We start from the raw sequence: 11501 nt of genomic DNA on the forward strand, positions 1-11501 counted from the left end.
GATATTTGAAAAGAATATATTTTGTGTATATTTTATTCAAATTTTGTGCTTTATACATAGGACCTATTTTGTCCCTTTTCTCAAGAATCACTGAAATATATTCAGTTTACATTTCTGTTTTTTTCACAAATGCAGAAAATTTGCCCTACTACATCTGTATCATTTGAACCTACCTTGTAATCTTTGACGTCAAACACCAGTAAGGTTCACATTAATGACCAAAATCAGCGTTCGACCAGTTTAACCTCGCCGGAGGGCCTCCGGCGCCCCCACTCGTCTGTTTAAATTATTACATACTCATAAACGTCGTTGCAGCCTTGACAAGGAAAAATACGGTCATATATTTTGAAGTTAAAAAGCTGGAAAAGTATCATTAATGTAGTGAGTAAATAACAACTAAAAAAATTGCTGATTAACTTCTGCATAAATATTTACAGTAAAGAGGGCTCTTGAGGAAATAAAACTCTAATTAATCTACACATCTGAAAAAACCTGAGTAGGAAACGAAGAACTTCAAAAGGCAAGGGAAATAGTTGGAGCACATTGCACATTTAAATATACATCCTAATTAATCCATGTTCTTAATAACTGCTGCTCCACATTTCAGCAACCACAAACAAACAAATGTGCATAATTTAAAAACCGTCACACTCTAATGAAGAATAATTTTAATAATTTTGCAGCAAAAACAATGCAGCCGTTGTTCAGTAAAAAGCCAGTTTAATAGCAGAATATATTGACAGTACAGTACAGCAATATAAACACTGCCATATCGCTTCTATTTTTACATGAAATTACACGATTGCTGTCCAGCTTACGAAACAAATCAGTAATACCCGGACAGCAACGACGAGGAACGAGACAGGCTCACAGAGCACTGTGTCACCCACTTTCCACTGACAGGTGGCCGTGGTCACTGAGAAATGCACACAAAGTAGTATTAATAGTAGGAGCATTCAGCTGTGTAATGTGTTGCACACTGGGACCACTGGGAAAAACTGGGCTGAAGCGGAGATGCACAGCAACACAGCTCACCAAACCAAAAAATAAAAATGACAACAAAAAGAAAATAAATGGATTACTTTGTACGAACGCAATACATACATGACATGAAATTACTTAACATACTTCAAAGTCTCTTTATTTGTCAACTGGCTTTCATTGGCCACCTTTTGTCCTTCTTGTCCGTCGTGCCACAGTCTACGGGTGCTTCAGTTTGTGTTCGAGGGCTTCCCTCTGCTTGAATTACCGAAGGATCCTGGGAGCCGACCGATCGTCGGTCACCGTCTTGCGCAGCTTCACCCCGCGGCGAATGGTTTTTAGCATATCCACGTCCTCCTGGGTAACAGACGATGTCACCTGGGGTGCATGCTGAGCCGTGTCCCCCGACAGCAAGCTGGGGAACGGGTACTGACCTTCACCCAGGGCGTGAGCGCTGGCTGCCAGCTCTCCTATCTTCTCAACCAGGCTGTGACGATTGGCAGCAAGCTGAGGGTCTTCCTCGACTGCGTGGGCGGCCATGCCGGGGGCCTGCTGGGCGTAAGCAGCCTTCTCCACCACTCCTCCTCCTCCTCCTCCTCCTCCATAGCCCCAACTTGTATCAGGAAGACTCATCCGCTTGGGAGAGGCCCTCATGTAGTCTCCAGCGGACGGGTCATCACTGTACAGAAACTCCTCACCACCCAGGTGGTGTGGGGATGGGCTAGCAGACCCCGGAGAGTCTGGCACTGTGGGAGTTCTGACTGGAACGATGGGGGGTCGGATGGGGATGGGACCAGACGTGGATGGTGTGCGTCTCACTCCAGTTTTGGAGGACGGCGTCCTGCGGATGGTGGCCGTCCCAGAGGAAATGACTCCAGGGCTGCTTCCTCCAGCGCCGTTAGGAGTCCCCTGCAGGCTCTTACCTGCAGGCAGACCTGCTGTGCTCGCAGGCCGCTTGGTTTGAATCATGCGGCGGTAGCTCTGAGCAATGTTGCTGTGGCGTGGGATGGTGGAGGACTTGTCAAAGTCTGGCTGCCCCTCGTTGTCAGCGTCCCCATTGAGTGAATAGCACTCATAATCAGAACCTAGAAAGAGAGAATGAGTCATGTGGATTTTTATTTTGTTTTTTTTTTTCATACGCTGAATGATAAAATTTCTGGCAAGTGTTATTTTGATGGATTCATCTGCAGCTCATTTATTGTATTATAGTTCACGGTAACTACACTGAGACTCAGGGAAATTTGTTTCACAGGCTACAGGGTAATTAGGAAATTACTATGCTGGGAAGTATTTAAACCCCTTGAACTTCTTTACATGTAGTTGCCAAACCTGCATTTCCTTGCAGTTTTTTCACAATAAACACAAAGTAGAGCATATGATGAAGTGAAAGTAAAATGTACATGTGTTTTTAATTTTTCCTTTTTTTCTTTTTTTTAAATAAAAATCTGAAAAGTTCAGCTTAATTTTTTAGTCAACACCCAAGAGTCAATACTTTGCAGCAATTACTCCTGCAGGTTTCTATATTGAGACAGAAATGTTGCTCATTCTTTTTTGGACAATAAACTCAGACTAAGCAATTGAACAGAGATATGCTTTCATCTAATCCATATTATTGTATCTTTATGGTTGTCCTGTTTGAAGGCTCTGCAGTGGAACGCCGGTATTCATAGGTGGATAAAAACAACCGCCTGCGAGTAGCTGAAATCCAGGAATACTTGAGAAACTCTTAAAACTGTCTATTTTAATAGGTCAAACAACAAATATACCTTAGCACGCATTAATACACACAACCACAGAGGCTAACATACACAGTCTTCATTGGGCATCTTAATAAATGGGCAAGTTGGTTTACGGTCGTACCGTAGTGTTTTCGCTTTCAGAAACTGAATTAAACAATGATCAAAGAGCTTTTCAGAGCTTGTGAATTATCCAATTACCTATCCCTGCAATAAATGTTCACATAACCTTACCCCTGACTTGTCTATTGTTCTCCTTTCCTTTTACAAATGACCCTTTAACAAACCTGTGAGACCTTCACAGGACAGATGTACTTATATTGAGAATAAATTACACAAAAGTGAACTACTGATTTCTGAAAGAAGCTCATTTCATTTTGCTATGAGCTCCACACTTTTCACATTTTTATATAATAACAAATAAATAATAATAATAATAATAATAATAATAATAATAATAATAATAATAAAAGCCCCCTTTTTCCTTTCACTTCATCTAACAGTCATGTAAAATTCCTCCCCAAAAATGCATGTATGTTTTTTTTTTCTGCTTTAAAATGGTACAATGTACTAAATGCGCTTTATGCTGCAGGACTGACCGGGACTCCCTTGAATACGTGGGGCACTGCTGGCTGAACAAGATACATAAAACCGTCAAGCTCACAGAGTGTTTGGCTTTTCGGGAGGACGTTTACCTTGCGATGGAATCGTGTCCTCGGAACAGGACGGGGTGTTTGTCTGAGTGCTGTACCCGCTGGAGTACTGCAGAGAGTCCCTGCTGCTCTTCTGCTGCTCCATGCTCAGGCCTCTGGTGAGAACCATAGCCAGCGTACTGGCTGCTGGAGACGGGGGCTCTCCGTGCTGAAGCACACACAGAATCAGATATGTGGAGGAAATGCACACAGACCGCGACACATTTGCATTGAAACCGCACTTCAATCCCAGAGGCATAGGAATGAATTTACAGACATTTACATTTAAACTCCATGGGTCTCTCGTACCTTGGCTGTAATAATTCCTGGGCCGCTTCTTGCTCTGTGCAGGTCACCTGGCTGCATCCCGGAGTATCCCTGCGGACTGGGCGGTTCTCTCATCTTTTCCACAAAGTCCCTCCTGCGCTGCGGAGTGCTGGCCAACGTCGGCTCACAGGAGCTCGACTTGGCCCAGTCCTGCTGGAGCAGATGGAAAAATTAAACAGCTTGTCCAACTTTGCATCTCCAGTTTTTTTTTGTTTTTTTTTTCTTTGTACCATCCAACAGTTGTACTCTCAGTTAAATACATTTGGCTCGGGGACTGGTTAGAGGCGTGTGCAGATATGTGCAGACCAGGCTAGGCTGTGACAGTGTTAATTCTCAGTTAACACACAATCTGAAGGAAAGGCTGGAAAGCTGAGCTCGGTGGGCAACAGCATGAGGGTGATTGTGAAGTTAGCAGCAAAAAATAAACCACAAAAAAAAAAAAAAAATGCAAAGAAGCAAGAAAAAAAAAAAACATAGCTACAAACTCGGAACTAAAAATTGCAAACAAAAACAAACCTTCCAGCTAGGAACCTTTGATGTGGGTGAAGGATTGTTGGATCCAGGTGAGTGGTTAAATGTAGGGGACGCAGGGAGTATGACAGAGAGAGGCCTGATGGTGCCAGTGTGAGAGAAAGCAGGGCGGAAGGTACCGAAGGATGAGCATGAGCCATACTGCGGAGATGGACAGACAAAGTCTGAGTCAGAGCGCTCAACATCCAGGAGTAGTCCAAGTCAAACTGCAGTGCGGCTGCCGTGAGCAGCCAATGGGCTTTTTTTTTTTTTTTATTTTAAACCCATAGTTAACAATGAGAGGAAACAGGGCTGCGAATCAGCGTGTGTGAGTGCGTGTCTGTGAGCGTCGGTAGGATGCATGCAGTACTAACCGCTGTAGGAGAGTTGCACTCGCTGACAGACTGGCAGGTTTCTGAGGCCTCAGAGGAGGCTGAGCTTGTGGATTTCTGGGGAAGGGAAGATGAAGTAAAGAAGAGTTGCAGAGGAAATCAGGAGAAGGAGGTAGGTGGGAAAGATGAACAGGAAGAGGGTTGGGAGTTAGGGAAAAAAAAAGAGCGCTGATGAGCTTTAGCTAGAAGGATTTTTTTTTTTCTCTTCCCTTTCTCTTATGGGATCTATAGACTGCAGCCGAGATCGAAAATAAAGTAGCCTGTAAGATCATTTATTCAGAAAAGAACATTGCATCAGCTGGTGTGCTGGAGCACTACTGAGTGTCTTCAATACACTGCAATCTGTTCAGACCATGAGAGCCTGAATAACTTTATCAGTCCGGTGGGATAAGAACTCCATATTTGCAAATGATTACATTGAAAGTGAAAATCTCTGTTTGACTATCAAGCTCTTGCTGAGACGAGGGATTTGTATCCGACATTTAAACACGAGAAAGTAGACTTGCTACACTAGATTGGGCGTAATTGTTGGTTAAGAAACAGCAGCAATTTAAAGTGGTGGGGGAAAAAAAAAAAAAAAAAAAACATGTAGTTTTTCGCTTTCTGCATTTTTTGGGCCAAACTTGCATCTAAACAAGCGATGTTTTTCTTCCCCTAATAAATTAAAATAAAGCTTTAATTTACTAGAGGAAGAACCAAAATGTTACTTTTCGGCTCATATTAAAATCAGTCTAAAAAAATCCAAACGTAAGGGTAAATTCTTATTTCAAAGCACTGTGTTACTTTGACAAGAAAGCGAAGCTGTTGCTGTTGCTTCCTGCCCTGCAGCATTTCTGCCTGAGGAATCTCTGGGGAGCACAAGGCTGCTTTGGTCCTAGTTTTGCTGGAGTACAAAATCCTGTTTATTTGTATTATTTAGATGTAAAAGAGAGAGAGAGAGAGAGAGAGAGAGAGAGAGAGAGAGACAGAGAGAGAGAGAGAGAGAGAGAGAGATTTTTCAGAATCATAACAAAGACAGCTACCTGGCTGGTGATATCGGAGGGCATGGGTGACGGAGGCTTAGAATGGGTGTTGGCATCCTGCGAGACGAAGCCAGAGTCGTGGGAGGAGACACTGCTGAGCCGATGCGCTCCCGCTGAGGGCATCTGAAGCAAGCTGTTGGCGCAACCATACAAACAGAGTGTGACTAATAAACAATCCCATAATCAATATTGTCATGTTTTTCATTCTTTTCATTTTTTTTATTTTTTATTTTTTTATGAAATATGTTCTTTTTTAAGGAGAGGATTTGTGCAAAAAAACAGGACAGGCTAAATTAAAAAAAAAACCCTGATCATAAAAGCTGCAAGCGTGAATGCTTGCTAAACGATGCCATTCTTTTAATTTTGGAGCATCAAAGAGCATTAAAACATTATCCCTTTATTTGATGTTTTGTTCCCTCTCCTCTGAAGATTAAGAGCTGGCTTTGTGCATTTTGTCTCCTGCTTTGTTATCTCCGTTCAGAGTTGCTTTCCTCTGTCACCCACACATTTTAGAAAGGCGCTCCGCACCTTCCCGCGGCGCTCGTCCTCCCCCACCCGCGCTCCCCCTCCTCGCATCCCCACGGAACGCATCCGCAGTTATCACTTCTCATTAATCTTCATTCTCTAGAATGAGGCTTAAGGAGGAATGCCAAATTAAACATGGCAAATTGAATAATCATTATTTATTTAAAACCAGGGACCGTCTTCTATTTTCCCTCTCCTTTGATAAATAATCCTGTTTTTTTTTTTGTTTTTTTTTTTGCAGATACACTAATGATTCTGCAGCTATCAGAGTATAACCATGAGATGGGCTAAAATTGAAAACACAGATTAACTCATCAGACTGACAACGTGGCAGTGGGAGAGAAGCACTGTGCAGCAACAGAACATTCTGCCCTTGACGGTAATGTGTTGGAAGCAGAAAGAATGGACGGGAATAAGGATTTGAGTGACTTTAACAAGGGCAAGCTTGGAACGCGGAGATGGTTGGGTCATAGTTTCACCACAGCTGGAGCTCCTGTGGACACTGTTGGGCTTTGGCCCTGAATAACATGCTCTGTTCACCTGTAAGTACTTGTACTGTCAAAAAGCAAGATGTGTTTCTGCTTTGATTCACCCACGTAGGGAGGCTGCAGTGGGCCAACATGGCTTCATCGAGAAGTTTGCATTCATGCTTTCGGCGATTTATTTCAATAGTTCTTTTTCTGGTCGGGATCTTCCCACCCTGATTAAACAAATCTGTTCCAATGTGTTGATTGAAAGTTTAAAATTAAACCAACATTAATACAAACATAAGGAATACACGAAGACTTATGGCTCAATCTGATTCCCTTGGTGAGCTGCAATATGGTAAAACCCAGTAAAACCTAATCAGTATGAGTCAACAGGTCTGCATGTCAAAGCTGAGTAATAGTTCAATCAAACCAACAAAAGTTTAACGCAGCTTTGCTAATGCTACGGTGAAATTTGGAAAAAAAAACACCTTTCTTTATCGTCTCTAAAACACGCGAGCTGCGTATTTACACATGTGTGAGTGAGTAAACACAGACAAACTAAAAATAGGGTGTCGCGTTAATTGCCTCAAACCTCGCTGAGGTTCTGACAGAAACTTTAACAGCAAAGCAAGGTGATTTCCCTTCAACTCCCCCATTACAAGGGGTCCTGTTTGAAGGCAGGCTTTTTCTCTCGACCCTCTCACAACTGCACATCTATAAATAAACTGTCAAAGCCTTAAAAAAAAAAAAATGCTGATTTTGGTTACTGTGTAAGCTGGCGCCTTTCTGCCTGTGATGTTTGACAGCTTTCGACGTAATCTGGCTGTAAGAAGCTTGAAAACGACAAATCTGCCTGGAGCAAGGAGCCGAGGAGCTCGCAAGGTACCACAGGTACTGCATGTCGACTGTCACAGGTAGTAAGGATGACACATCGAATTTATATTAATACATACGTCTTTCAAAGTTTTGATATTGGGAGGTGGAGTGATGTTAAGATTGCGCATGCGTTTGTTCAGAACAGCTCCACTGTTAATAATATCCATCATTACCGACCTAGCCGTAAATAACTTTAAGAAAGATCCTGGAAGTTCTTAGTCAAAGAAGAAGTTTTTTTTTTTTGTTTGTTTGTTTGTTTGTTTGTTTTAAATCTATTTTCAGAAATGCCTGCAGAGGATTTTTATTGCAGCGAACCAAAAGGATCCTGTGTGTGTTTATAGGCTGTACCTGCACATGCTGCTCTTCCTGGAGCTGGTGCTGCTCGGGGAGGAAGGAGGAGTCTGGTAGGACCAGCTGTAATCAGAGCCTTTCAGGTCCCGGATTACCTGCAGAAATCCATCAAAGAAATGACGATGACAAGTTTAAGTGTCATATATGAAAGTTTTCTTGACGCCAACTGATGCAGAGCAAGAATTTATTATTTTTAGGAAAATTATAAAACGTGGACCGATACACAGATGTTAATTTGGAAAGTTTTCGGGCGTCTGAATTGAGTATATATGCTGTATCTTACCTAAATAGGACGTCTTCCTTGTTTATTGTCAACTCGGTTACAGATGTCTATAAAGCCTACAGATCTTTGTATCAAAGTAGCAAAATCGTACATGAAAAACTTTTATCAAATTAAACGTTTAATTACAGAAGGGATTCATGCTGCTACTACTTTATCCAACCCGATAGAAAAACAACTGATCAGTTCTCTCTCCATCTTATGGACTCTTCTCTTTACTTCACCTCAAAGGTTTCGATCAGGCAGCTGGAGTCGGCATTATTTCGTTCATAGACCGTGGCTTGGGATTAAAGATGAAAACAAACAGAGACCTCTCCTGCGCTGTATTTGACATTTGATATTTTGCCATTAACACAAATTGTGTGAGTGGAGCTTAAGGTCACCAAAAGAGAACAGATCACATGACTTCAGGTACAAACCAGTTCTTCAGCAGCTGTTATGCTTTAAGACGGGGGAAAAAACAGAAAAGTCTTCAGACACCACCGATGTGTTTTGTGAATTTTCAGACGTTTACTTTATGTACCGAGCTCCAATCTGCACTTCCTTTGATTAGCGTCACATATCAACTATCACAGACAGCTCAGAGAGCGGCTAAGTTTCCGTGGGACTGTGATGTAGCCACGGGTTTTAATCTCGTCCTGACAAAGCACGAGGTTCCAGTTCAAGTTCAGGCAGCGTTCCGCCAACGCTCCATGTTTACGTTTGTGATGGGAGGATGGAAAAACCTTTTTCTGGCCTCCCAAACAAAAACACTGCATGCGACTGTTGATCAACACGGAAAGTCGAGGACCCCGAGATGACATTCATTTCTGCAGTTCTCCAGCTGTGGCGCTATGGAGATTTGTTTTACCTCCTTCACCCTCCCGTTCACTTCTGTGTGCAGAAGTGAAATGTACATCATTTACGTCCACTGCATTATGAGCACCAGGAACAGTTCAGCCTTGTTACCTGCTCGCTGGCGGGTGGCAGCTTGTGCGGGTCTTCAGTCAACGTGGTAAGGTCATCAACAATGGCTTGTAAGTGGGTTATTTCTCCCAGCATGGCAATCTCCACATTCTGCGCGAAAAACACAATAAATCAAAAGTCGTGCGGCGAAGGACGAGGAGAGCTCAGGAAGATTTTAGCCTTGGAGCTCTTGTGGACATAAAGCACAAACGCTGCTCACCACCACCGGCTGAAGGAAGTTGATAAATGTACAATAACGTCCCCTCTCCTCCAGGAGTGCCCTTCGCACCGCCTGCTTCTCCGTCTCCTCCATCAGCAGATACAGGTCGCTGACATCTTGCATGGCGCTGTCCAGCTGGGGGCGCAGGTTTCCCCGGCCTGAGCGAGGCGGCGGCACAGTTTGCAAAACCGTGGGAGGAAAACGGGAGTCGGATAAACAGTCGGGAAAAGACATTGAGGATTGAAAGGGGGGCGGGCGATGATCGTAGCAGCGGCGTAAAGTGTCAAGGAGAGGGGAAAGAAGGAAAAAAAAAAAAATGAAACATTGATTAGAACAAATAGTGATGAGCTGCCGTGGACTAGAGGTTAATGCACTGACAGACTTCACACTTAAATGGTTCATGCACATGGGAGCTGGAGGAATCTGAAAGAAGTCATCAAACAAGGACGATGTGCAGAGACGCCGGAGAGGACGAGACTCGGTAGAATGATCGGAGCTGCATACCACAGTAACATGAGGGATGAAAATGATTAATGAGATGCCGCATTTCTGCTTTAATTGCATGATCTGAACTTAACATCTTCTCCACAGGGCATGCGTATCTTAGCATTTTTAGTTGACTCTTAAAAATAAGCAGCTACACTATTAATTCCACGTTGGTACTTTGATAACTTTGCGGTGATATGAATTATAATCACTGACAGCACACGTATGTGTGTTTAACGATAAATAGTTCAAATTAAACTATTTCTCTTTTTTTTCTTTTTTTTTATGTTGACCATAAATCAACAGGAACAAAGTCAATCTTTCAGAGCACACTTGTTTAAGAACACTAATTAAACGTAGAGCCCCATAAAAATGTGACTGGTTGTCCTTTCAGAGTTTCTTAAAGAACAATTTTCAGGCTGCGGTCATTACCGTAGAGTTAAATGTCAAGGTGTGAAGGAGAGGCACGCTTCAGAGGGATTGATTCATTGGCCATTTTTTATCAACAGTTTCTTACTTTATGAAAACGGTTTGAAACCGTTTTCATAAAGAACTGTCATTAAAATCACACTTTCCTCGAATTTCTAAATCACATTAAAGTTTCAAGAGGCTAACAAACGGGAAACAGGAAAGTGATTCATCATTTTTTCCCACCTTTTGGATTTGTCACAGAAGGTCATGGCAATTTAAGTACTGAAGGTCTTTTCCTCATGATTACATCTAGTATTTACCAACTGTTTTCCAGTTCTGCTTTACTGTAGGAGGGCTTTTAGAAACTGGCAATATAGCACCATAACACGCATTTATTGGACCCCAAAAGTCTTAATGTAGTGGCAAAATCCCACACTGCAACAGGCCAGGAAATATTTATTTTTTATAAAATTAACTAAAATGAATTATTTACTTTTTTTAGGTTATTCAGTGTCTATGAATTTTTAATTAGCAAACCCAGAGATCCTTTTTAAAAAAAAACAACAACAAAAAACTGAAACTGAATGAGGATCCAAGTTTGTCTTACCAAACTTGGATCCTCCAAGTACGACCATAAGAGAGCTAAAAAAAAAAAAAATCTAAAAATCTTACTATATAAACTTTAGCAAAAAGTGGCATCTTGGGGCCATCAAGTCAGGCAAAGGCATCGTCTTTCCTTTCATTGCAAATGCAAATATGTGGAGCCTTCTAAACTCTACTAGCATGGAAATGCATGCTTTGGCCAGACGATACAAATCCAATCAGACTAATATTCAATATGTGGAAAAGCACTTCATGCCCACTCACAAGTATCTTGTGAGGGTCTTGTAATTTTACAATCTACAATCTCTTCGAAACACCTAGACAGTTTAAATGCTAATCTTACTGACGCTGTCAGTAAAAGGGTCGTCAATGCAGGCGCGGAGCTATGGGGGGGGTTAGGGGGGCTGCTGCCCCCCAAACCGGGCCGGATGGGGGCCCGGGCCTGGAGGTGCCAGGGAGGGAGGAATGGTTTCAAGTCATTGAAATATGTGATTATAGACAGAGAAAGTGCGCCCTCGCCTGTTGAGAAGGGTGTATTTAATGTTAACCCCCCTCCCCCTCAACTGTTTCAGTTTCACTCCACGTAAGGGGCCCGGTGATTCCTTAAGGGCCCGGCGACTGGTTAGGGGCCCGGTAATCGGCCCCGTCCCCCGGCCCGACGCTGACTTGTTTCG

The 11501-nt window shown here is 42.7% G+C and overlaps 1 protein-coding gene across 6 annotated transcripts in view; it reads right to left on the reverse strand.

The window, feature by feature from the left end:
* Positions 1 to 699: 699 nt before the first annotated feature.
* The window catches only part of mtss1la (MTSS I-BAR domain containing 2a), a 38304-nt gene continuing 27502 nt past the window's right edge, over positions 700 to 11501 (reverse strand). For 3 of the 6 annotated variants that reach the window (XM_015046313.1, XM_015046316.1, XM_015046318.1), the window contains 9 exons: positions 9328 to 9485; positions 9111 to 9218; positions 7880 to 7977; positions 5661 to 5793; positions 4621 to 4695; positions 4253 to 4408; positions 3719 to 3889; positions 3413 to 3578; positions 700 to 2066 (listed from right to left, as the gene is read on the reverse strand). In XM_015046313.1, coding sequence (XP_014901799.1) covers positions 1246 to 2066; positions 3413 to 3578; positions 3719 to 3889; positions 4253 to 4408; positions 4621 to 4695; positions 5661 to 5793; positions 7880 to 7977; positions 9111 to 9218; positions 9328 to 9485 — 1886 coding nt within the window. In that variant the 3' untranslated portion in view covers positions 700 to 1245. The remainder of the gene's footprint in view (positions 2067 to 3412; positions 3579 to 3718; positions 3890 to 4252; positions 4409 to 4620; positions 4696 to 5660; positions 5794 to 7879; positions 7978 to 9110; positions 9219 to 9327; positions 9486 to 11501) is intronic. The other 3 variants (XM_015046314.1, XM_015046319.1, XM_015046317.1) reach the window with 3 other exon arrangements.

The sequence above is a fragment of the Poecilia latipinna genome, unplaced genomic scaffold (assembly GCF_001443285.1).
Source record: "Poecilia latipinna isolate Pla-1442-1.1 unplaced genomic scaffold, P_latipinna-1.0 Scaffold773, whole genome shotgun sequence".
Classification (NCBI taxonomy): domain Eukaryota; kingdom Metazoa; phylum Chordata; class Actinopteri; order Cyprinodontiformes; family Poeciliidae; genus Poecilia; species Poecilia latipinna.